Source organism: Enhydra lutris, unplaced genomic scaffold (genome assembly GCF_002288905.1).
Source record: "Enhydra lutris kenyoni isolate GAN:26980312 unplaced genomic scaffold, ASM228890v2 scaffoldscaffold64, whole genome shotgun sequence".
Taxonomy (NCBI): Eukaryota; Metazoa; Chordata; class Mammalia; order Carnivora; family Mustelidae; genus Enhydra; species Enhydra lutris.
In genome coordinates, this window is record NW_019154148.1 from 8,799,553 (window position 1) to 8,827,043 (window position 27,491).

The 27,491-nt window shown below is 46.7% G+C and overlaps 1 protein-coding gene across 1 annotated transcript in view; it reads right to left on the minus strand.

The window, feature by feature from the left end:
* LOC111158869 (ring finger protein 130) overlaps positions 1–10,071 on the minus strand; it is a 101,275-nt gene extending 91,204 nt beyond the window's left edge. The window contains exon 1 of the mRNA XM_022521169.1: positions 9,427–10,071. Within this exon, the coding sequence (XP_022376877.1) occupies positions 9,427–9,880 (454 nt within the window). The 5' untranslated portion in view covers positions 9,881–10,071. The remainder of the gene's footprint in view (positions 1–9,426) is intronic.
* Between the last annotated feature and the right edge of the window lie 17,420 nt (positions 10,072–27,491).

Consider the following 27,491-nt stretch of genomic DNA (forward strand, 5'->3'; position numbering starts at 1 on the left):
ATATAACACAACCAGTTTTATTTTTGCACATTACTTTGAGTCCTTGTCCACTGTAAACAAATTTAACACAGTCACAGCTCAATCATTGTACATTTATTTTTGTAGGATATACGCAACTTTCACGATCCCCTTTAATGGCTGTGTAACAATCCGCTGAGTGGATAGATCATAATTTATTAAACCCACTTGGGAAGCAGTACAAAAAAGTGGTTGGAGTGTAGACGCAGCGGCCAGACAGACCCACATCACATCCCAGCTCTGCTGAACCCCTACGGCCACACGGCTGGCGGGCTCCCTCACCGGCTTCAACCCTTCCAGTGCTCATGACCCAACGCCAACAGCCTACTACGTGCCAGGTCCCACACTAAGCACCGAACAGACAAGAGTGGACACATGAACTGCACTCCTGCCCGCAGAAACCAACCAACCAGATGCATCATTTCCCATCACGGAGAGTGCGCTGAATATAAAAGACACCAAGCGAGAGACTGAAGAACCCTAATTCCCCAAACCCGTAACCACCTAGGGCTGTTATTAAAGGCCAGTCCGCATACAGTTCTGGTACAGCTCAGTCCAGTGCGGGACACGCTGTGTGTTAACTGCACGTCTCTGCCCGGGATACACGGATGGCACCAGAGCACAACCCTCGCTCAGCAGCAGCGCACTCACTGCTCTCCTTTCTATCAGTGGAAACCCTCCACTTGGTCAAGTTTGGGTTCGTGACTAGAGGTCTGACGTGGGTCTGGTCTGCATCCGTTTCTCTCCTCATCGTGTTCTTACTTTCTTTTCCCTCCTTGAACAAATGTAGATCTGTAATAGCAGCTCTAACATCCTCATCTGCAACTCTACCATTTGTTCCATTTCTGGGCCTGTTGCTATGGATTGTTTTATCTGTTTCTTAGCATGTCTGGTCATTTCTGACTGGATAGTGGTCTTGGATATTTTTATGTTTTTGGGACCCAGATGGCGTTGCATCCCTTTAACTACTGTCAGGCTTTGTTCTGGACCAGTTACTGGGAATCAGTCTGACCCTTTGAAAGTGTGCTTGTAAGCTGTGTTAGGCTTTTATTTAGGGTTAACGTGGCCTTGCTCCATGCCCTGTGCATTAGAGGGTCTCCCTACATTGACTGACGAGAATATGAACTATTCCCAGCCTCGTGAGAACTCCGAGAGTTCTTCTGTCTGCTAATTTCTGACGGCTCTTCATAAAATGTACAGATCAGTACTCAACCAAAGACCTGAGAGGACCCACTGTGGCTCTCCAGAGCTCACTCTGTGCCGCTCCCTCTTCTCTTGTGCTTTCCCTCCTTGCACACCCAAGCCCATTCCAACCCCGTGGCCTCCCTGAGCTCTGAACTCTGTCTCAGCAACTCAAGGAGCCCACCAGGCTCCTTCTGGATTCCCCTTGCTTGCCCTGCAACATGGAAACTCTCCAGGCTGAAGGCTGGAGCAGCAAACGGCTCCATTGTTTATTTCCTTTCTCTCAGGGATCACTGTCTTGTACTCTTTGTTGACCTATTTCTAAAACTGCTGTTTCATAACTTTGTCCGGCTTTCTAGTCATTTTAGGTAGGGAAGTAAACCCAGTCCCTTTTACCAGCTGGAAAGAGAACTGATCAAGGTTGACTTCAAATTCCACATTTTCAACGAAACCTTTCCAGACTACACGTCCAAACCATTTTCTGTTTCTCTGGTCTTCATGCCATTTACACTGTAGCACACTAACAGAGGCCCTACGGTATACCGTAGGTATACTGTCCATCACCCCCCAGCCCCACCTTCCTACAGAGCCTGCCATCAGTTTCACTACCAGACCAAACAGCACAAGACAAAATGCAATCCTATAATCCAGTGGCTTGCTAGTGCCAGGCGCAGTCCTAGGTGCTGGGCTGAAACAAAGATGCCATTGTCTCTAACTGCCAGGAGTCATAGTCCAGGGCAATTTAGGAATCAAGCCCTCATCCATAAATCCATAACATAGTTTTTCACAGGAAAAACTAAGGTATAAACGAACTTTTAGAAAACAGATTGTCAAACATTTTCTTAAAAGGGCCAGGGACTAAGCTCTTTAGGCTTCCAGGCCACAGACACTCCTGTCACAACCACCCAGTTCAAAAGCCACCCCACACACGTGACCAAAGGGCCACAGCCATCTTCCATAATCTGTTCACAGGAACAGGTGGCTGTTGTCTGCCGACCCCTGCTTCTGAAAAACGTCCATGGGGGAAGACAGCCCGCTCCACCTTCCACAATGGCAGGTGCTGGTGGTGTGGCCCAGACAAAGCTGGTCTCAACATGAACGCTGAGCTCCCCCAGGAAGGAAGTGCACACCGTGCCTTCTGCACATACCATAGGATGCGTGGGACACAAGCACAGAGTAGGTGCTTCTTTTTTAAAAAAATTTTGATTTGAGAGAGATGGCGACAGAGATAACAACAGAGTGCACACAAGCCGGGAAGAGAGGAGGAAGCGGGCTCCCCACTGAGCAAGGAGCCTGATGTGGGACTCGATCCCAGCACCCTGGGATCATGACCTGAGCCAAAGGCAGATGCCTAACCCACTGAGCCACCCAGGCAACCCAGAGCAGGTACTTGAGTACTTTTGTATTTATGCCATTTTGCTTTCAACGAGTTCCCTTTGTCTTATTCAAAACTGCTTCCAACAATGGATACCGCCTTACACCAGTTAGAACGGTCAAAATTAACAAGACAGTGAACAACAACTGCTGGAGAGGATGTGGAGAAAGGGAACCCTCTTACACTGTTGGTGGGAATGCAAGTTAGTGCAGCCACTTTGGAAAACAGTGTGGAGGTTCCTTAAGAAATTAAAAATAGAGCTTCCCTATGACCCTGCAATTGCACTACTGGGTATTTACCCCAAAGACACAGATGTAGTGAAAAGAAGGGCCATCTGTACCCCAATGTTCAAAGCAGGAATGGCCACAGCCGCCAAACTGTGGAAAGAGCCAAGATGCCCTTCAACAGATGAATGGATAAGGAAGATGTGGTCTATACATACAATGGAATATTACGCAGCCATCAGAAAAGATGAATACCCAACTTTTGTATCAACATGGACGGGACTGGAAGAGATTACGCTGAGTGAAATAAGTCAAGCAGAGAGAGTCAATTATATGGTTTCACTTATTTGTGGAGCATAAGGAATAACACGGAGGACATTGGGAGATGGAGAGGAGAAGGGTGTTGGGGGACATTGGAGAGGGAGACGAACCCTGAGAGACTGTGGACTCTGAGAAACAAACAGGGTTTTGGAGAAGAAGTGGGTGAGGGCCTGGGAGGGCCTGGTGGTGGGTATTAAGGAGGGCACGTATTGTATGGAGCACTGGGTGCGATGCATAAACAATGAATCTTGGAATACTGAAAAAATAAAATTAAAACAACAACAACAACAACAACAACAACAACAAAACTGCTCCCAACAGTAAAAAAAAAAAGCTACAGTTTATAGAAAATAATGTCTCCTGTGTAAGATATTCTAAAGATGATAAAACATACAAATGTTGATGGTCTTGAAAAGCAGTTTCATTTTGTAAACAAGTCAAGACTGTTAAATACTCAAAAGAATCAGCTCTGAGGATTACCCATTCATCCCCCAGATGCCACGGATGTGGCCTCAATCACAGTGGACTTTCTCTCTGGAGAATTATCTAAAGAGAGAGTTCACAAGACGAGCACATTAAAAAAGAACTGCCTCAAAATAACTTTCAATTGTCAAAATTCAAATCTATCTACAAAAGACATAGATTTGTTACCCTGCACATCTTTTTGTTAACTGTTCAGTCGAAAAGATAACCTTACAAGACAAATTCTAGAAGTGTTTCAATATCTGTTTTTATTGCTAAATAGGACGTGTGTGGATATGTGTACACACACGAGGCCATGTGACTGGTTTGAGAAGAACCACGCTCCTTCATAGGTGTATGCTGGCAGGTTCTTCAAGAAGAGTTGCAGTCACACTTCGATAAAGGTGGGGGAATCTGAGAAGTCATTTCATCTGACCTTCCTTCAAAGGAAGGATTTTTCTTTTATAACGTTCAAAACAATGCTCTGTGTTCTGTCCATCTTTTAAAATTCATATGTAGAACTAAACATAAATGAGAGGCGGGTCTGGCCTCTATGAAGCGGGACCAGTGCTGGCCAGGATCCAGATGCTCAGATACACGGAGACTAGAGACGGCCCCTCCTAGGAAAGGCAACTAAGCCTTATCTCCCTTCAACACCCTTCGATGCGGCTGATTTTTTTTTTTTTTTTACTAGAATTCAGGACTATTTATTCATGCCCATTAACTTTTTTCTTAGTTTCAGTTCATTTAGTTTCAAACTATTCCACACAGTGAGATCCTCAGGATTCTGAAGGCCAATAATATATCATTTAAATATGCCACGTCTTTATCAGAATCACTGTCACAGCATCAAAGATCTTCACAATGTGAACAGCAGGAGGAAAAACTGAAGGCAGCAAATATGAACAACACTGATGAGAAGCTTTGCCATTAAGAGAAACAGAGAAATGGAATGGTAGCAGGATGGATATTTGGTGGGAAGGACAAATGTTTTTTTAAAAATATTCAAATACTGGGGCGCCTGGGTGGCTCCGTGGGTTAAAGCCTCTGCCTTCGGCTCAGGGCACGATCCCAGAGTCCTGGGATTGAGCCCCACATCATCCTGGGATCAAGCCCCACATCGGACTCTCTGCTCAGCAGGGAGCCTGAGCCTGCTTCCTCCTCTCTCTATGCCTGCCTCTCTGCCTACTTGTGATCTCTGTCAAATAAATAAATAAAATCTTAAAAAAATTTTCAAATATTATATGACAACGGATCATCCAAAAGTGAAGGGAAAATACAGTATGTAAAACCATTTTCTAGATTGTAAAATTCAAGATAGGGGCACCTGAGTGGATCAGTCAGTTAAGCATCTGCCTTCAGCTCATGTCATGATCCCGGGGTCCTGGGATCGAGCCCCACATCAGGCTCCCTGCTCGTAGAGAGTCTGCCTCCCCCCACCCATGCTCTCTCTCAAATACATCTTTAAAAAATTATAAAATTCAATATAAATATAACTTATTGTATATAGCTCCTTTATCTGCTTGCTTGGTTATTTACGTTAAAAGTCTGGTTTTTAGAACTTCCAGCTCCTTTTGAATTCTCTTTCCTTTCAGAGTCCCTACTCCCAGGATCATACCTATTTTTCCTCTGAATATTTTGAAACCTCTGACTATCTCCAGCAGCCCCTGCCTTTGCCATTATGAATGAATTCCAACATTACATGACCACTTTCGACCAAGGCCTTATTTCCACATCAATCTCCTTCACTCTTCATCAGAATTTTAAAAGCCATGTTCAGGTTTAATGGATTCATCCCACAGAATCACTTTCTTAAACCTAAGTATTTTTTAAAAAATGTTATTGTATCTGTACAGTCAGCAAGACCCCCTTCCCCCAACAAGCTGAACATTTGTTAAGACTGTTCTCTCAGGCTTTAACAACCAGTCCTCAAATTTTCTACGCAAAGCAAAAAGTGGCTGACACCAGATTCTTCCCACCAGCACATCTGCAGACACAATGACATCATCAACACAGGGCCTTCTCCTTCCCAACCCCCCACCCCAGGCTCAGACAAAAAGTTAGTGTGCGCGCACACAGAGCACAGTTACAAGGTCTGCCCCACCGCAGGCACGAGCGAGAGGCTTCACACTTGCTTCCAGCTCTAAGCTCACCCTTTGAGTAAATTAGTAGTAAGAAGGCAAATGGAATCTGCAAATACAAGACAGGTCCTTGCAAAAGCCCATTTCTAAAAGTGAATTCCTTCTCAGTTACAATGTGAAATTCGTTAGCACCAGACAAATGAAATCTCCATTTACAAATGCATTCTATGTAATGACGAAGAATAGATTTTCAAAGTGGAACACTTACTGTTTTATAAACTGTAACCTTCCCAAAATGTACTTTGAAAATACCAAAGCACCGAGAAAGAAAAAGCTGCCTACTTATCCTTTAAGGACGGACATAGGGCAAATAAATTTTGATCAGGAATTCATACATGCCTAATTGATAGTAGCACTATGAAATAAGACAGGTTTCTAGTATTTCACCAATCAAGTCATAGATTTAAAATGAGTCACAATGTTAAGCTCTAGGAAAATGTGAAGTTATTTTGTCTTTATGTTCCTTACTACCAAACACTTATCCTCAAAATGCATTTTCATTAATTTCACATCTAGGGGTTCCTGGCTGGCTTAGGGGGCAGAGCATGTGACTCCTATCTCGGGGTAGTGAATTCAAGCCCCATGTTTGGTACAGAGCCGAAGGAGAGGAAGAAAAGAGAAGGAAAGGGAAAGGAAATGAAAAGAAGAGAAGGGAAGGAAGGAAGGGAAGGGAGATTGATTCACATCTATTGCCCACAGCTGCTTTTGCCAGGAATTCTGTCTCATAACTTTTTCATTTGTGTGATTTGAATATCACTTTACTGTCAATACACGGTAAGTCCTCAACAAACATGCTAAGAATTCTCTTCAATTCAAAATGATAAGAGCATAAATACCACGAGAATTGCATTATTTTTTCTTAAAATACAAAATTCTGAAACCGACTAAATCAAGAATAACGACTTTCTCTTTTTCCTGAGATATAATTGATGTAAGCTATTTCTTAAACATGGGTAATTTTAACAGGTTTATACCACCATTGTTGTTTTTAAGACAGACTCCTAAGTCCCTGTTGCAAAAGCAGGAAAATGTCTTGGACTTCATGATTTACAGGTAAACTGATTTATAAAAGGCCCTTACTAGTGCTTCAGGAAGAAGAGAGATTTTTATCTGTTTTGTTCACTGCTGTTGCCCCTCTGTCTCCCCAGTGGTACAAAGGATTTCAATTAGTATTTGCTGGACTGAAAGCGCCTATGTGTACAGATCCTTAGTAGGAAGTCAGATCCAAACCACCTGTAGGATCTCACCATGCACACCATGAGAACGTAGAGCAACCTCACGTACAAAAAGATGAGCTCCTAGAGGATGGAGAAGGGGAAGGGAAGACAGACACCTAAGGAAACTGACCCCAGACGCAGCCTTTACACACTGCCCCCAATGTGTTCACTTCAATGGGGTGTCTAAAACCTCACCAATTTAGACATCCATTAGGTTAACAGTTTGCTCTTTTTAATAATGGAGGAACCATGGGCACCTGGGTGGCTCAGTCAGTTAAAATCATCCAACTCTTGGGGCGCCTGGGTGGCTCAGTGGGTTAAAGCCTCTGCCTTCGGCTCGGGTCATGATCCCAGGATCCTGGGATCGAGCCCCGAAACGGGCTCTCTGCTCAGTAGGGAGCCTGCTTCCTCCTCTCTCTCTGCCTGCTTCTCTGCCTACTTGTGATCTCCGTCTGTCAAATAAATAAATAAAATCTTAAAAAAAAAAAATCATCCAACTCTTGATCTCAACTCAAGCCTTGATCTAAGGGTCGTAAGTTCAAGCCCAGTGTCCAGCTCCATGCTGGGTGTGGAGCCTACTTTTAAAAAAAACACAGGAACCATTTACACCTCTCAACAACCTTACTGAGACAAGTATGTCATCATTCCATTTTGCTGATGAAAAAACTGAGGTCATGCAGCCGATTTACTTTCCTATGTCACAAAGTATGTATATGTACAGCCGGGCTCAAAACCTTGAATCCCACAGCGATGCTACCTCCCCAGGGACAAGGGAATGGGGCTAAACCTTCACTCACACATCCGCTGCATGTGAGCTCCCAACACCCTTGTACTCCAACACCTAAAACAAGCTTTCTCAAAGAGAGGGCTTTTGTTTGGGGTGACAAGGAAGCAACAAGTAGTTTTAAAACGTGGAACCCTCTGGAGGCAAGAGTCTAAACCTGAGGATAGTGGATTTAGGGTGCCAGAGGGAACCAAGCCCCAAAGGAAAACCACAGATTTCAAAACACGGCCCAGGGCCTGCTCTTGCTCCAGAACAGCTTGCCTCTCTCTCTCTCTCTCTTCCTCTTCCTCCCCTTCCACGTGACCCTCACGGTTCTCAGCACCAGAAAATAGGCTGCCATTGTTAGTGCCACAGTTTGGCAACACCGTGTGATCCAACTACAGGGACTGGCACAGATCAGGGACACAAATATTTACTAAATGAACCAAAGACCAAAGTTGTTTCTGAGGGCACGCGGGGACCCTAACTGCCATTTTTAAGGAAGGGAAGATGAGAACGTACTTGAGGCACCTGACTGTTGGTGTACAAGGGAAGTTTTAAAGGGCAGGTCCACACGAGAGGGAGGCGGGCAAGCTACTGCCAAAGCCCCGCAAGATTCTCTGTCCTCGGCCAGTATGCGAACATCTCGGCACACAAACACAGATCTCGTTAGAGGCATGATGTTTTAATATTTAAAGTATAAGAACAAACACCATTACCTTATTTAGGCTGCCTTGTTTAGGTCATCTTAACATGAATAGCAGTTTAAAAAAAAAAAAAAATCCCCTCTCAGCATTCTCAGGATGAGTGAGGGGGAGAGGACAGCAGACATTTTCCAAAAAGTTGGGAGTGGGGAGGAAAAAAATAAACAAACAAAAAACCACCCACAGAAAATATCAGAAGGAAGAAAGTTCCCTTTAAAACATAGCCAGTGATGTATACAAATATATGTTTCGTACCAAATAATCAGAGCCTGCTGTGCTTTTAGGAAGACACGAGAGTAAGCCAAATGGCTTCAAAAACAATTCTTGAAAATTTTATCTATTTGCCCTAAGGTCAGCACCCGTGCCCTGAAGACCTGGCTACCAGTACTAATCGGTTATCAGATTTTCCCTAATGTGAGGTTTCCAGGCGTCGAATTACAGTCAAACTCCTGGGACAGAGCAGGAGCCAGAAGCAACAGGGAAGATACCGGTTTTCCTTCTCCAACCCCCCCCTCCACTTGCCACTTGAGAAAAACGGCACGTTTCCACGTGAGAAAGGGGCCTGGTCCTCCGAGGGCCAGCGCCGCGCTAAGTCTGGGATTTCGGGCGCAAACCTGTGGGTTCGGAACCGGCGGGAGAACACCTCCTCCGCCAGGAATCAGTGGTGCGCTCCTCCCCCGCCGCCTTTGTCTCAACTGTCCCCGCAAACTCGCAGGCCGATGCCCTCCCGTAAACAGGCCCCCTCCACGAAAAGGACGGTTTTCCGAATCCTCCGAGGAGAAGAGGCGAGCCCCCAGCCGCCGCGGGAGCCCCACCGCCAGCCGCCGAGCAGGCCGGGCTGCACCACGACCGAAGCCTCGGCCCCGAGGCCGCCGGCCGAGCGGAGCGGCGAGCCCGGTAGGGGTGGGGGCGCCGCGTCCGCCGCCCCCGCGCCCCAGCTCCCCCGCCCCGGGGGGGGGCCGTCGCCCGCCCCCGCGCCCCCCGCGCCCGGCCTCCGCTCTCCGCCGCCCGGCACTCACCGCCGTGGATGGGCAGCGGCGCCAGCACCTGGCCGCGGACCTCGGCCTTGGGCGAGTCGAGCCCGTAGCGCCCGCGGTCGATGCGGAACGTGAGCGGGGCGCCGCGGCCGGGCTCCTGCACCGTCACGTTGATGAGCGCCGTGTAGTACTCCTGGCTCGCGTTGTCCGCCCGCGCCGGCCACAGGCTGCAGGTCAGCAGAGCGAGCGCGGCGAGCCGGGCCGGGCCCGCCCGCGCCGCGCCGCTCATCGTCCCTCCGGCCGCCGCCGCCGCCGCTGCTCGCGGACCGGGCTCCGGGGCCGGCGCCGAGAGGCGGGGCGGGCGCGGCCGGCGCTGTGGCGGGAGCGCGCGCGCGCGGCCTGAGCGCGGCCGGGCACGAGCACGGCCCTCTTCGTCGCCGCGGCCCCGCCGCTCGCCGCCCTCACGTCCGCGGCGCGCCCGCGGGGACGCGCCCATGGCTCCCCGGGCGAGGACGGCGGCTCAGGCCGCGCGCGGTTCTCTCCTCGGGGCCCCTCTGGGGCCGTGGGGACGGGCCCACTCCATTTCCCCGGGGATGGTCCCGCCGAGTCCGGGGCGCCTTGCCTGAAAGCGGCGGGAGGTTTGGGGGGGCGGCTCCGGGACTATGCGCCCGAAGGAGGGTCTATGGAGCACAAAGTCCCGCTAGCCCCGCGGACGCGTCCGGCGCGCGCTCGCCGCCGCTCCGCCCAGCCCCTCTCCCCCGCGGCCTAGCGGCAACGCGCAGGCCTGAGGCGCAGCTCCGCCCCCGCGCGCATGCGTGCGAGGCTCTGCCCGCTCCCGCCCGCCGGCACGAGGGTGCGAGCTGCGCGGAGCGCTGTCCGTGCGGCTGGCATGATGGGCGCGGAGCCTGGAGCCTGGGAGCTTTCCAAAGGCTGCGGAAAAGTTTGCAACGAGAATGCCAAAGAAAAGCAGTTCGAACTTTACAATTAATTAAAAAAAGAAGATGTCTAAGAGATTCCACCTTTCAGCCGGTCCGCTGCAAGTCATATAATGGACATCCCGGCGCGCGGGGGAGGGGATGTGGTTTGCAAAGGGGTGTGGGGGGCCCACAACACCCAGAACTGTAAGGGCACCCGTGTGGTTGAGAAAGCTCTCTACAGACGAGACCAAACCTCTGGAGTCTCTGGACAAGGAGCAGATCGTGCGGAGACCTGCCCAGCCCCCAGCACAAACACCTTGTCACTTAGGCTGTGCACCCTTCTAAAGTATAGACGACAAGGAGGGGTGCATCTTGTGTCAGCTGTGGCTGAATCCAGGAGCTTATAGAGTACCGGGCAGTGTCGTTATTATGGTTCCGAGGTGAGGAGGAAGGATAGCATCTCCTGACCAGCCAGGCCTGGATTCAGAGGATCAACCTCGCCCAACCAAATATACGGAATATCCCAGAAAGAGGCAGCTTCCCAAAGGAAAACCGAGGTACTGTTTCCAGGAAAAGGGTCTGGATGCAGTGCTTGCTAAAATATCAGATGTCCGCGGGTGACTTACAGCAAGAGCCTTCACAATTTCTCTATATCCTTCCCTTCCGTCCTCACTGGGCATCATCTGTCTATGCCCTGGCCGTGTTGAGGCTGGATTGTATTTATTTACTTGTCTCCAGGAAGTACAGGCCCTAGGCCAAAGTAACCAGGCCCTCTCCCTGGGTCTAGCGTTTAAAGATGGATCTACTCTGGCCCTCCTACAGCGGATCCCCTCCTCACAGAGCAAGAAGTTCTTGGAACTGAAGTAGCCCTTGTTCAGGCACCTGAGACATGGAATTGCCTGCCCAGACAGCCCTGGGCCTAGTGGGGGTCTGTCTGTCTGTTCTGCTTTTCTTACTGGGCATTCCCTGGCCTGCCTGTGCCTGACGTTCTCATGCCCCTTTCTCCTTTGTCTTTACATCGGTGTTTCAAAGCATGGGGTATGGAGTGGGGTGATGTCTCCATGCATAGACTCAGCAGATGCCAGCATCTGGGCAACATCAACACTGCCTTATTTTGGAGTGTAATTGTTTTAATTTTATGGACACCTTTCCTTTAGGGCAAGAGTTTTCTCATGTATAGCATGATATAAAGCTACCTTGTAAAAATTGTCATGAAACACACAAAACAAAATTAACATCTTGACCTTTATCAAGGGTTTAGTGGCATTTGGTATATTCACTTCATTGTGCAACCATCACCACCATCCGTCTCTGGAACTCTTTTCATCTTGTAAAGCTGAATTTCTGTACCCGTTACATAGTAACTTCCCCTGGCCCCCTCCCCCAGCCCATGATCACCACCACTCTACTTTCCATTTCAATGAATTTGAGTATACCCAGGCAGACATTTACATACATGCATATGTGGAATCACACAGTATTTGACCTTTTGGGGTTTTTTGGTTTGGTTTGGTTTTTAGTGTTTGACGTTTTGTGACTGGATTATTTTACTTTGCATAATATCCTCTAGGTCCATCCACCTTGTAGTGTGTGTCAGTATTTCTTTCCTTTTTAAGGATGAATAGTATTCCATTGTATGTATATACTTTTGTTAATCTACCGTTGAAGGACACTGGAATTGCTTCTGCCTTTTGGCTAGGCTATAGTATGGGTGTATAAATATCTCTTCAAGATCCTGATTTTAGTTTTTTTGCATAAATACCCAGAAGTGACTTTGCTGGACCATAAGATAGGTCTATGTTTAATGTTTTGAGTAGCTGTCATACCATTTTCCACAGTGGCTGCAACATTTACCTTCCCTCCAGCAGGGCACCAGGGGTCCCATTTCTCCATATCCACATCACACCTTGGATAAACCTAAAACATTAAGGTAAAAAAAAATTTTTTTTATTAAAAGTACTAGTAAAAGTACAGGTGGTACTTGGCTACAGCAGGTCTCATGACAGACGTGTTTTGAGGGCCAACTGAGGCTCACGCTGGTCTGGGAATGAGATGCCCACCAGCTTCCAGGTCCCTCATCTGTGGGGCTATTTCTCTGACTTCCCAACACATGACTCTCTTTTATCCCTGCTCTCATCTTCCACCTCCTGAGAAATCCCAGGTCACCTGTGAGCCCCATCTGAAATGCCCCTTCTCCTCAGAGAACATCACTCCCAGGTCCACAAACAGGAACAGCCTGTGTATAAAGCACGCTGCATGGCATGGGGGTGGGGGGAGCTCCAGGCATTAGAGCCCAAGCTGGATTCCTTGGGGAGTGTTGGGAACCTCAAAGGATTGTCCAAAATTTAATGTCTTTTCCTCTCCTCCCCCTTCTCCTCTTCTTCTTCCTTTTCTTTATGAAATGGCCCAGGATCCCTCTGGTCCTAGTGAGACCCTGATCTTATTTTATTGTTTATGGTTTCCCTTTTATCCCTACCCCTCTCTCCCATTCCCTCCCCACAGGCAACCTTATGAATGCACTTAATGTATATCTTTTCAGTTCTCCCAAAACGTGAGGTATCCTATCTGCACATGTGCTTCTTTATTTTTCAACAGTGTTGGTTATAGATGTCATTCTGGTTCTTACTCTCTTCACCTACCACTGTGCTGGTATTTTGTATACCTTTTTCTTATATTTATTTATTATATTGTATGTTGAAATATAACATACCTGTGCTAAAGTGCAAAAAAAAATATTCCCTATACAACTCAACAGATGTTTAGTAAGTGAACACAGCTTTGTAACCGCCATTGAGATAAGGTGGAAAACCTTACCAGCACCCCTGAAGCTTTCCTGGGCTTCTCAGTCATTAGCACCCCCGTATTCTGACTTCTGTTGCCCGTTTTTGGACTTTATAGAAATAGAACCACAAACACATACTCCTTGGGGTCCAGTTTCTTTTTCTTGACATTATGTCTGTGAGATTCTTTCCTTCCTTGCATGTAGTGGTAGTAGTAGTGGTTGCTCTTTTTCTTTGCTGTATAGTATTCCACACCAGATTTGCCCATTTTTCTGTTGATAGGTATGTGGATTGGTTTCCATTTGGAGCTATTTGGGGCAGAACTGTTGCAAAGATTCTGTGTGTCTTTTGGTGGACATGTGCAAGCCTCTCTGAGAGTATGTGTTCTGGAATGGAATGGCAGCTTTGCTGGGTAGGCACGCATTTAGCTTTGGTGGAAACTAGCCCTGTACTAGTTGGCCTCTGTAGAAACCTCTGTTTTTATTTCCTCCCTGGGGCTCTGTCCCTTGGAGGTCTTGGTCCATACCGGTCGCACTGCCACTGCTGCTCTTGATCAACACCCTGTACCTCCCTCCCGCCAAATTGTGGCCGGGGGTGAAATGATTATGGAAACCCAGTCCAATCCTCATGGGGCAGGCCATCCTAGAGGAGCTGCTTACAGTGTGTTCCTCATGGATCCTGAGGTCCTAGGACAGGCTACAGGTGAAGAGCCTTGTGGGGACATCAAGCCTGTACAAGACACATGTCTGAACACTGGCTGAACATTTTCATGTTCATAACAAATTTGCTGTCTCCTCCTTTTGAAGGACCCAGTGGCATGCCATAGGCCTTTCACATGATGGCTGTTACGGAAGGCGGCAGAAGGATGGGCCCCAGGTCCCTGGAGTGCAGCCTCTGGGTTCCCCGGGCCAGCACATGGAAAGGGCATTTTAGGAAGTGCAAAGAATTTTTTACTTTAATAATTAAATTTTCATTTTAATATTACCTTATTCTTTATAGCAAGTGATTTTCAGTGATAGTAATGTCAACCGTCTTTAAAAAGTAAGGTGTTGCAGGATGCCTGGGTGGCTCCGTCAGTTAAGCATCTGCCTTCGGCTCAGGCCATGATTCCAGGGTCCTGAGATCGAGCCCTGCATTGGGCTTCCTGCTCAGCAGGGATCCTGCTTCTCCCTTTCCTTTTGCTCCCTACCCTTGCTTGTGCTCATTCTCTCTCTTTCTCGCAAATAAATACTTTTTTTTTTTTAAAGTGAGTTGTCTTGGGAAAAATATGTAATAATAGCCAGGTGGAACACCGGTGTGGCACCTGGTGATCAGATGAACAAAGTGTAGCAAATGCTGGCAGAGAAGATGGTGGGGACTTCTGAGATGGACACCCAGGACCGGGTTCAAATCCATGGTGCTGACTGTTAAGTACTGAGGGATTTTGAAGTCATTTGTAAAGCCACTGATCCCTTTAAATTGACTGTGGTGGTAAGTAATAGTTCTACCTCCCTTCCCCTCCATCTGCCTCTGTCTCCTTTTCTTATTTTTCAGAAGGTGATTTACCAGAATGTCTCTGCCTTGACATAGGTCAAGTGGGTGAGCTCTCCAAGCTCCTGTCCCCTCTGGGGTCAGTTTTCCTCTGTGAAGTGGACCTAATGACCTTTCCCTCTCTGGCTCTGCCATGCAAATTGGATGAGGCGTGCCCGGAAGCTGTAGCTACCACCGTCACTCCTGCTTTCCCTAAGACTTGTCACTGGAGGCACAGGGACCTGTGAAGTGTTTGAGTGGGGGCCTGAGTGAGAACGGGCAGTGCTCCTCCCATCCCAACCAGACATGACCCAGGGCAGGCCATCCTGGGTGGGTGGATGCCAAGGCTGGCCAGCATCCTGCACCCTCAGGCACCAGCAGGTGCCCCACGGACAGCAGGGACACGACATCATAGCATCTTGTTTAGAAAAATGTACAAAACATTTGAATGGGCAGTTCCAACCTTTTCTTCCCTTCCCTTTTCTTTTTTTCTTCTTTCCTTCTTCATTCCCTCCTTCCTTCCTTTTTCTCTCCCTCCCTTCCTTCCTTTTAAAAGATTTTATTTATTTATTTGACACAGAGGGAGAGCACAAGGAGGGGGAGCAGCAGAGGGAGAGGAAGAAGCAGGCTCCCTGCTGAGCAGGGAGCCCAATGAGGGGCTCGATCCCAGAACTCTGGGATCATGACCTGAGCCGAAGGCAGACGCTTAACTGACGGAGCCACCCAGGGGCTCCCCTTTTCATCTTGCTTAATGAAAATCTTCAAATATAAGAAAAAGTATAAAGAATGGCACTATGAAACACTTGTATCCCACCATCTGGGTTCAGTCGTGGTCCACATTTGGTCATAAATCCATTACCTGTCTATTGCTTTTATTTTTAGAATTTTTTTTCTGAACCATTTTATGACTGGTAAAATCAGTCATCAAATAGGCTGTTCTCTCGTATTCCCATGAACAAGACAACCCACTGTAATTCTATAAAATGATCCCATATTTTCCCCTATTCATATGTTCCCAAACATCAAAAAATGTCCCCGCACCACTGATTTTTTTTTTTTTTTTTTTAATTTTTAATGGGATCCAGTGAAGGTTCAGTCTTGGATTTGGTGATGTTTTTTTCCTCAAAACTCAAGACTTTGAGGGTGCAGCCCCAAATCCTGCAGATTACAAGAAGAAGATGGCTGTCGGGTACTGCTGAGTTTGTGTCCCTCACAGACAGCGCCCCTAGTTGTTTACCCAAAAACGTACTGAGTTCTGCCATTATCTTGTCCATCTGGCACATACATGGTCTCATACTTTTTTGGTGTAGACACCAAAGTTGCTGCAACTTTCTTTCTTTTTAAACTACAGGGAAGATCAAAATTGAAAGCAGCCCAGGTTCCTCTCCACTCTGGGCCCACTAGAGAAAGGAAGCAGATGCCCTTCCCGCTTTTCCTGGTGGTATGGCATTAGGGAAGTCGTGGCAGGGGCACAGGGAGTGTGGGCCCACGGTGTTGGCAATCCTCCCAGCCTGGGGCCCACCGAGGGAGAGCAGGCTTGGGGGCCCGCCGGGTGTCCCTGTACAAACCCCTGTCGACAGAGGCACGAGGAGAAAATGGGCTCGGATTTGGAACCTGTCGTGGTCCAGGCGCTAGGATGTGACTCTCCCCGAGGACCAACCCCCCCAGGCATAGGGATTGTTGCACCCATTTTGCAGATGAGAAAACTGAAGTTTGGGAGTGAACGCTTTGCCCAGTGAACTTGCTCCAGCCAATGAGGAGTGAGCAGGGAAGCTAACCCTGTCCCCACGCGCTCCAGGCTTAACTCTCTCTAGCCGCTTGGCGCCAGGTTCAAGATTCTGACGACGTCTCACTTTCCTGGTACTTAGCCAGCCTGGGAAGCCAAAGGCTCTGTCCAGGAATTCGGGTGGGGCTTGGGGCCGACGCTGAGTGGGCACGGGCTGCTGGGATGGCTGCCTTTTAGCAGGATCGAAGGCATCACTTTGTCCTTTGTCAGTTTTTGTTTGGTCAGAGTGATGAATTGCTGAGCCAGAGAGCCCAGAGAAGAGACGCCGGCGGGGCTGAGCTGGCCAGGGCAGGCTGGCCCACGGGTCTGACCGCTGACCTTCAGGCTGACCTGCAGTGGTGGTCCCTGAGGTCGCCAGGACCCCTCTGCCAGGGGGCCTGGCTGTATCTGGGAGGGCTCTCTGTTCACAGGCAGAGAGACACGTTCAGAAAGAGACTCTATTGGAGGGTTGCAAGTGAAGGCAAGGTGACCGGGCTGGGCTCAGAAAGGACAAGCACCCAGCAGGTTCTGGGGATCTGGGCAGCTGGAATAGAATGACTTTATCAGGACCCAGCTGTTGGGCTGAATCAGTGTCAATTTCGTCCAGAAAGAAAGCAGCTGACCTGTCTAGTTTGAATCAGGTGCCCACACCTTGATCCTAGAAACAAAGGCACCTTGACTGTCAGCCTGTCCAGGGAGCCTCTGAGGGAGGAGGAGAGCTTCTGAGAGCTGACATAGCCCAGTGAGCATGGGAGGCAAGGACAGCTCTGTCTGCTCCAGGGAACCCTTACAGGCTGCCTGGTCCCCATTCCTGCCAGCTGAACCCTGCTTGTTTCTTCCACAAGCAGGGGTGGGATTCCAAACCGATCTCTGCAGACATGTCACTGAGCAGGGGGCCATGGCCATGCTGCTTTCTGTTTATTTGTGGCCAGCGAAGAGTCTGACAGCGGAGGCTCAGTGGCTTCCTTCTGGCCAGTAGCCGCAGGATTTGGGTGGAGTCAAGCCACGCAAGCCACCAGCCCAGAGCTGACTGCGGCCTTCATGCAGCTTTTCAACCAACACTCCACCCAAGAACAAGACAAGCAATGTGCCCAAGGATGTTTATTGCAGCCTTAGCTACAGAGGCAAAAAGTTGGAAGTAAACTCATTTATTTGTTAAGCAAATTATGGCACAACAAATTTGAGGATGATTATGCAGCTATTAATATATCAAACAGGCTGTGGCAATGGGAAGAACACTTATGATGTACTGTTGAGTGCAGACGCAGAACAGAAAATAAATCTCTGGCTGTCACTCTGTAAACTGAGTCCACATATGTGAACAAGGCCAAGAATGGAACTAGCAAGGTGAAAGAGTTTGGTTCATTTGGGAGGAATATGAGGGACTGTTTTTTTTTTTTATTTATTTATTTGACAGACAGATTTTATTTATTCACTTGACAGAGATCACAAGTAGGCAGAGAGGCAGGCAGAGAGAGAGAGGAGGAAGCAGGGTCCCTGCAGAGCAGACAGCCCGATTCGGGGCTTGATCCCAGGACCCTGGGATCATGACCTGAGCCGAAGGCAGAGGCTTTCACCCACTGAGCTACCCAGGCGCCCTGAGTGACTGTTTTTACTTTCTTTTTTTTTTTTTCACCCAAAAATGCAGTGTTCTTTTTGCAAATATAACAAAGCTCTCTCTGATCCCCATCAGGAGATCACCGAAGAACCTATTTGAGGTAGTAGGACTGTGGGGTGCAGCCAAGGGTAGGGAGATTGAGCATTATGGGGGGTCAGCGTGGAAGACTTGAAGGGGTGGCTCCTGGTGGTCCTCAGACAAACTATCCTTTATAGCCCTAATACTCCGTATACATTTAATGATTCTATCCCCATCCCTTGGGGGAAAAATAGACATAGATTTGGCCTATTGACTATAGGCACCGTTGCTAGAAAGAAATCTCACATTATTGCAACAGATGGGATATGAATGATGGCGATGTTCCTATAAGAAGTCTTTGTTCAAAAGTTATGCCAACTTGTTACTGAAAGCAGAGGGGGCCAGCCCATTACCCTCACTGGAGTCACAGCTGGATCTCATTCCTGTCATCAATTTTGTCCCAGGAGAGGTTACAAAAAGTGGGGAATACATCTCCCTGGTGAAGCATATGTCTCATGGTGGGTAAGTATCTCCTAAGAAAGATTGGGGTGGGGGTAGCCAGATATGATCAGATATATGAAAAAAGAATTTTTTAAAAAGATTTTATTTATTTGACAGACAGAGATCACAAGTAGGCAGAGAGTCAGGCAGAGAGAGGAGTGGGGGAGAAGCAGGCTCCCTGCTGAGCAGAGAGCCCGATGCGGGGCTCAATCCCAGGACCCGGGGATCATGACCTGAGCCGAAGGCAGAGGCTTTAACCCACTGAGCCACCCAGGCACCCCTGAAAAAAGAATTCTTACAAGAGATCTTATCTGTGGAGGAGGAAGTCTCATGAAGAATGCCAAGATAGTGTATGCCAGTGTGGGGGATGGGGAGCAGATGATGTGAGGGATCACCAGTGGCATTCCAGTCCCTTCTCCCTTGCCTGATTCCATGCAGGGGCTATAAGGAGATAAAAACTCAATTTTCGGGGCGCCTGGGTGGCTCAGTGGGTTAATGCCGCTGCCTTCGGCTCAGGTCATGATCCCAGTGTTCTGGGATCGAGCCCTGCATCGGGCTCTCTGCTCAGCAGGGAGCCTGCTTCCTCCTCTCTCTCTCTGCCTGCCTCTCTGCCTACTTGTGATCTCTGTCTGTCAAATAAATTAAAAAAACAAAACAAAACAAAACTCAATTTTCCCTTGAGGGCATCCATCCGTCCATCCACCATTCTATCCACCCATCCACTCATCCATCCATTCATCCATTCATCCAGCCAGCCAGTCACCCAACCATCCACCCATCTACCCACCCATCCACTCACCTATCCATCCATCCAACCATCCACCCAACCATCCACCCATCCTTCCATTCATCCATCCACCCACCCATTTGCCCAACCATCCAGCCATCCATCCATCCACCCAACCATCCACCTATCCACCCACCCATCCATCTACCCATCCACTCATCCATCCATTCATCCATCCCCCATCTCCCCACCCATTCCCCTGTCCATCCATCCATCCACCCAACCATCCACACTTTCACCCATTCATCCACCCATCCATCCATCCATCCATCCATTCACTCATTCTCTCTGGATGTTTATTGGGCATCAGTTCTAGGCACTTGGAATACCTAAGCAAACAATCAAAGATCCCCACCCTCAGGAAACATTCTAGCCAAGATGCCTTTCTTGCCAGTATGCTGGGATGGAAGGTCACTGTTGCTACATTTTCCCCTTTCTCCTGCCCACAGGGGATCATAAGCATGGAAACCAAGGGTGGTGGAGTAAAAAAAAGGTGAGGGAGTGTGGGTCTGAGCCCTCTTCCTTCTTCTGCATTTCTTTGTTTAAACCACTGTGTGAAAGATTTCCCCTTATTTGCATCTGAATGAAGCCCTAACTGATAGATAGAGAAAGAGAGAGAAGAGAGGCCAGGGAAAAATTTTGTTCCTGGGCTCTGGGTGTCTTGGCATCCTGAAATATCCCCCATAGAGTTCATTTTAAAAGATTCCCAAATTAAGCCCAGCCTAGAGAAGGGAGCTCCTCTCAATGGAGGAGACGCAACTCTAAGAATGAAGAAGGAGTTTGGGATTTGGGGTATGAGTGAGGAGGGAAGTTTGAGGAGGGCCCTGTAGCAAGTGGTGGATGGTATATACTGATCAGGGCCACTTTAGTGGCAAGTATCAGAAATCCAACTCAATGTGGAGGACAATTTTTTATATGGTCACTTATAAAAAGCTAGAGGTTTGCTCAGGCACAAGTGAATCTAGTTCAGGTTGGGATTCCTCTGACCGCCTCTCAACATTGTTCTCCTTCATTCGTTCTCAGGTGGGCTCTCCCCATATGGATGCAAGATAAATCCCAGTAGATTCAGGGGTACATTCTGTTCTGTTCTTTCAGAATCCCAAAAAGACACAGCAGGAGAGAAAGTCCTTTTCTTTCTCAGTGGCCTTTCCATTCCATATTCTGAGTCTCATTTGTCTACTTCATGTCATGAATTCAACACTAAGCAAACCACTGTGACCAAGAGGATAAAATTCTCTGACTGGCCAGACCTTCCCATATGCTTACCCCTGGAGGCAGATGGAGTCTCTTTCACCCAACACTGTGGGTCAAAGAAGAAGACGTGGTATAATAAAAAACCAAATATTTGGTCTTTGCCCCTGGTTCCTGGCACACAAACTCCTAAAACCATTGGCATCTGTAGAGTGGTAAAATGTCTTTTTTTTTTAAAGATTTATTTATTTATGCATTTAGTTTTAAAGATTTTATTTATTTGAGAGAGAAAGAAAGTGAGAGTCAGAGTACAAGCGGCGGGGGGTGGGGGTGGGCGGGGAGGGGGGAGGGTGGGTTGAGGGAGGGGCAAAGGGAAAGGGAGAAGCAGACTCCCTGCTGAGCCGGGTGCCAGTCATGGGGCTTGATCCCAGGACCCTGGGATCATGACCTGAGCCTGTGGTAACTGTGGTAACTGGAACAACGTATTTCCTTGTTCCTCTTGGGTGGGGAGACAGAAAACATTCCCTCGAATGCAGAATAAAAATCCTCATCTTTGGGACACCTGGGTGGCTCATTTGGTTGAACGACTGCCTTCGGCTCAGGTCATGATCCTGGAGTCCCGGGATCGAGTCCCGCATTGGGCTCCCAGCTCCATGGGGAGTCAGCTTCTCCCTCTGACCTTCTCCTCCCTCATGCTCTCTCTCACTGCCTCCCTCTCAAATAAATAAATAAAATCTTTTAAAAAAATCCTCATCTTTGGCCAATTGTGGTGACCTGACAGTTGCTCCTGGACAAACAAGGAATTTGTTTGGAATGCCAATGCTTAGTGGGTTAAACCTGGGTCCTAAGGGCAAAGGGAGATAGGATTACATCATTGCTTTGACTGGCAGTTTGCTTGCACTAACTTCATGGAGTTAATGAACTTCACAGAGCACTAACCCTTCAGGGAGGGCTGCCTGGAAGCAGGGGCCGGTGAGTTCTGGGTAGGTACGCTCATTGCAGAACTGCTGTTGATTAATACTGTTCTGACATGCGGAAGAGACCTCCATGCCTTCCCTACTCTCTCCTTCTTCTCAGTCTTGTCTTCTGTTTCTCTTCCATTTCAGCCTCTCCCTCCCCACCGCTCTATTCTTCCACTTCCTGCTTCCTTTTTTGCCTTCTCCTGTTTTCCAACTCTGGTCCATGTGTCTGCTCCATGACATAATTTTAATCATGTATATATTTCACCTTACCATTGGCTACATTGGGTTGGGGAGGTAACTTTTAAGCCTCAAATTCTTTATCTTTAAAGTAAAGGAATTAATATTGATCTCACATGGTACTTGGGAATTGAAAGTTGTATTGTTGGGCTCTCTGAGGCTGATCAAGATGAAGTAAGACTACAATCCATCCATCCCACGGATTACAACCAAGAACTCTCAACAAAGTAACCAAGTAACCAGCTGAGATTCTGAACCTGTTACCAATGGCAGGCGGGTTGGGGAGAAGAACCAAAACCCGAAGAATGACCTGTCGCAAGGATGAAAGTCCCAGTTTCTCTTTTTCTCTCTGGTTTCCCAGTTTTAAATAGAGGTCAGCTCTAGGGTAGGATGTGCAGAGAAACCATCTCTCTAGCCAGAGGACTGGGATAGGGGCCTCTGCAAGATGAAGTATGTGGGGGGAAATCCTTGAGTTCATTTCATTTTATCTTTTTTTCCCCTCTCTTACCCCTGCCCTGAGCACAGCCCCAGCTACAGAGCTACACCATGGGAGCAGCAGCACTAACACTGCACCTCTGAGAGGAAACCCATGTGAGCCAGAGAATGTGAGGTGAATCCTAGAGAGAAGAGGATCGGAAGAGGGAGTCCTAATTCTGTGGGTGAGTGGACACAAAATCCTAGGTGAGCCTAGATCCAAAACAGTATGGCAAAGTTTTTTTTTTAAGTTTTTATTTTGAAATAATTATCGATTCACAGGAGTGTACCCTTCACCAACTCCCCCAATGATGCATCTTAAGTAATTGTAGTGCAATATCAAAACTAGGAAATCGACAGTGGTACAATATTATTAACCATACTATAGATCTTCTGCAGATTTCACCAGCCTTCACGTGCACTCTGTGTTTGTGTGTGTGTATATAGTTCTACACAATTTCATCCCATGTATAGATTTGTGTAACCAACACTACAACTGAGACACAGAATGGCTCCATTGCTGCAAATAGACCTCCTCCTGCTGCCCCTTTACTGTTGTACCCACCCCCATCCCCTTCCCTGTCCTCTGAAAATCACTAACCTTGTCTCCATTTCTGTAGTTCCGTCCTTTTGAGACTGTGATATAAATGGAATCATAAAGTACCTAATTTTTCTTTTATTTATTTGATGGAGAGAGAGATCACAAGTAGGCAGAGAGGCAGGCGTGGAGGGGGGAAGCAGGCTCCCCGCTGAGCAGAGAGCCCAACACGGGGCTCAATCCCAGCACCCTGAGACCATGATCTGAGCTGAAGGCAGAGGCTTAACCCACTGAGCCACCCAGCTGCCCAAGTACATAATCTTCTAAGATTGGCTTTTTCCACTAAATGTAATTCCTATGACATCCATCCAGGTTGTGTCATGTATCAATAGCCTGTTCCTTTTTTTTTTTTTTAAGATTTTATTTATTCACTTGACAGAGATCACAAGTAGGCAGAGAGGCAGGCAGAGAGAGAGAGGGGGAAGCAGGCTCCCTGCTGAGCAGAGAGCCTGATGCAGGGCTCAATCCCTGGGATCACGACCTGAGCCAAAGGCAGAGGCTTTCACCCACTGAGCCACCCAGGTGCCCAACCTGTTCCTTTTTATCGATGAGTAATAGTCTATCGAATGGTTGTGTGAGAGTTCATTCAACAATTTAACCGAGGGAAGGCATTTGGGTTGTTTCTAGTTTGGGGCCATTCTAAATAAAGCTGCTGTGAACATTCATGTACAGGTTTTTGTGTGAACATAAGTTTTCAATTCCCTGAGATAAATGCCCAAGAATATAATTGCTGGTAAGTGCCTACTTAGTTTTATAAAAAACTGGTAAGCTATTTTCTGGAGCAGCTGTACCATTTCATACTCCCACCAAGGAAAACCTTTGAAAACTAAGATACCATTGAATCTACTAGTGATGGAAGATGAGACAAAATTTGTGGTCTGAACCTAACCAGGATTGATTGATTCCTAAAACCACCATAAAAAAATTCATCCTCCAAGAGATTTTTATACTACCTGGCGTATCACAACATGATATTCAAAATGTCCAAGACACCATCCAAAATTTGTTCAAGTGTCAATACAAAGAAAATGTGACCAATTTGCAAGCAAAAAAACAACCAACAAAAGATCCCAACCCCAAGATAACCCAGATGTTCAAGCAGCTATTAGAACTATGCTCTAGGAGGTAAAAGCAAACACTCTTGGAAAAAAACGGAAAGATAGATATTCTCAGCAGAAAAAATGGAAACAGCCAAATAGAGATTTTAGAACCAAAAAATTACAGTTTCTGAATTAAAAATTCACTGAATGGATATGTGGCAAAGGAAATAGTGAATTTCATAGCAGAGTATTAGAAATGATCCAGTTTGAACAATACAGAGAAACAGAACATGCAAAACTAAAGAATCCTGAGGGATCATGGGATGATATTAAAAGGTCCATGATTCAGGGGCACCTGGGTGGCTCAGTGGGTTAAGCCTCTGCCTTTAGCTCAGGTCATGATCTCAGGGTCCTGGGATCGAGCCCCACATTGGGCTCTCTGCTTGGCAGGGAGCCTGCTTCCCCCTCTCTCTCTGCCTGCCTTTCTGCCTATTTGTGATCTCTCTCTGTCAAATAAATAAATAAATAAATAATTTAAAAAAGGTTCATGATTCATATTACCAGAGTCTCAGAAAGAGAGGAGGAAGTGAGTGGTACAGAAAAATAACTAAAGAAATCATGGCCGATATTTCCCCAAATTTGATGAAAGATAACATTTACAGATTCAAGAAGCTCAGCAAATATCAACAGGAAAAACTCAAAGGAAACTGTACTCAAACACATCGTAATCAAGCCGATGAAAACTAAAAATAAGGAGTAAATCTTGTACACTGTGTTAATGGATTGAAAGAACTAGTATTGTTAAAATGTTCATTCTATCCAAGGCCATCCATAGATTCAATGCTTTCCCTATCAAAATTCCAATGGCATTTTTCACAGAAGCAGAAAAGCAATCTGAAAATTTGTGTAGACCCACAAAAGATCCCGAATAACCAAAGCAATTCTGAGAAAGAACAAAGCCATAGGCATCACACTTCCTGATTTCAAACTATATTATAAAGCTAGAGTAATCAAAACAATATGGTAGTGGCATAAAAACAGACACATAGACCAATGGTACAGATTCAAGAATTCAGAACCAAACTCCCTCATACATGGTCAACTAATATTTGATAAGGGAGCCAAGAATATCCAATGGGGAAAGATAGTCTCTTCAATGAATGGTGTTTGGCAAATTGGCTATTCATTTGCAAAAGAATGAAACTGGACTCTTGTGCTATACAACTTACAAAAATTAACTTGAAATGGATTAAAGACCTAAATATAAGAACTGAAACTGAACAAAGAAAACAGAGGAAAAGCTTCTTGACATGGGCCTTTGCAACAGTTTCTTGGATATGACATCAGAAGTATAAGCAACAAAAGCAAAAATAAGTAACTGGGACTACAGCAACTAATAAGCTTCTGCAGAGCCAAAGAACACTCAACAAATGAAAATGCATCCTATGGAATGGGAGAAGATATTTGCAAACCATACATTTGATAAGGAGTTAAAATATAGAAGGAGCTCATACAACTCAATAGCAAAACAAAAACAAAACAAAAGAACCCCAAATACTCAAATTTTAAAAATGGGGAGAGGACCCAAACAGACATTTCCCCAAAGACATACAAATGGCCAACAGGCACATGAAAAGGTGCTCAACATTACAATCATCAGGTAAATGCCAACCTAGAACACAAAGGGATCTTACCTAACACCTATTAGAATGGCTGTTTTTAAAAAAGGCAAGAGTTAAGTGTGGGTGAGGATATGGAGCCCTTTTGGTGGGACTGTGGGTTGGTGCAGCTACCATGGAAAACTGTATGGAGGTTCTTCAAAAAATTCAATTAAATCTTTTGGGATTTAATTTATTAATTTTATTTGTTATTTGTTATTAAGATTGTAATTAATTAATTGTTATTAATTTGTATCAGAAATCCCATTTCTGTATATATATCTAAAGGAAATGAAATCAGTATCTTGAAGAGATATCTGCATTACCTCCCACCATGTTCACTGAAACATTATTCACAATAATCAAGACATGGAAACAACCAAAATGTCCATCAAAGGATGAATGGATAAATAAAATGTGGTTTATAGAGAGAATAGAATATTATTCAGCCATAAAAAAGGAAATCTTGCCTTTATTGTTATTGTTGGTAAGTAGGGTCTACACCCAGTGTAGGGCTTAATATGTGGGGCTTGAACTCATGACCCTGAGATCAAGACTTGAGCTGAGATCAGAGTCGGACGCTTAACTGAATGAGCCACCGAGGTGCCCCAATCTTGCCTTTTTTTTTTTTTTTTTGACAAAATAGGTGGACCCTGAGGACATTGTGCTAAGAGAAATAAGTCATACAAGAGAGTAAAAAACCATATAATACACAAAAACCATGTGTGGAATCGGAAAAAGCTGAACTCATAGAAACAGCAGAATGGTGGTTACTGGGGGTGGAAGGAAATTAGAAGATATTGATCAAAGGGTACAAACTTTCAGTTATAAGATGAATAAGTTTTAGGAACCCAATGTACAACATGATGATGATAGTTAACAATGCTGTATTATAGTCTAGACAGTTCCTAAGAGAGCAAATATTAAGTGTTCTCGCCACATACACATGCACAAACAGTAGTTATGTGAGGTAATGGATATGTTAAGTAATCTTAATGTGGTAATCACTTCAAAATAAGCATGCATATCAAATCATCATATTGTACATAATGCTATATGTCAATTGTATCTCAATAAAATTCAGGGGGAAATAAATGCATTCTGGAAAACTGCCAGAGAAAAGCAGCACATGGCATACAGAGGGACAGTAATTCAAATGATTGTGGATTGATCATCAGAAAACATGGAGGCCTGGAGGGAGGAGCAAGATGGTGGAGGAGTAGGAGACCTAAATATCATAGTGTCCCAAGAGTTCAGCTAGATAGTTATCAAACCATTCTGAACACCTGCAAACCCAACAGGAGATCAAAGAGAAGAGCAGCAACTCTAGGAACAGAAAAACTACCACTTTCTGGAAGGTAGGACATGTGGAGAAGTGAATCCAAGGTGATAGGAAGACAGACCGAGGGGGACCGGAAGGGGGGGAGGCCGGCTCCCAGCCAGCAGTGGAGCAGTGGAGCACAAATCAGAACTTTTAGAAGTCTGCTCCATTGAGGGACATCACTCCAGAGGCTAAGTGTGGGTGGAGCCCTCATGGGGACAGTGTGATCTCAGGACCCACGGGGTTATAGAAAAACGGGGGGTGTCTGAGTGTGGCAGAGTTGCCAGGTATCAGACCAGGGAAGCTGGTGGCAAAGATGGAGCCAAGGGCGAGGGCTCTCAGCTTGGGGTAACCTTAAACCGTGATCTGAGACACAGTTAGGCCACTACTCTTTGAGAAGGGACCCCACAAGGGCAGATCCAAAAGACTCACCTTCCTCCTGGGAGGAGTGGCAGAAGTGTGCAGCAGGAATCTGCTGGGTTTGGAGACTCCAAATGGGATCATGCGCCAGAGACAGAAATGCCCAGGCACAGGCCGGGTGAGTTCAGAGCATGGCCAGAGACCAAGGAGACAGGAGGGATTGACTGCTTTTCTCTGAGGGTGCACTAAGGAGTGGGTCCCTGAGCTCGCCACTCCTCTGGCTGGAGACTAGGAGGCAGCAATCTTCATTTCCTTCCTCCAGAGCTCTACGGAAAGCAAAGTGATCAGGGAACAAAAGCTCCCAGAGTGAA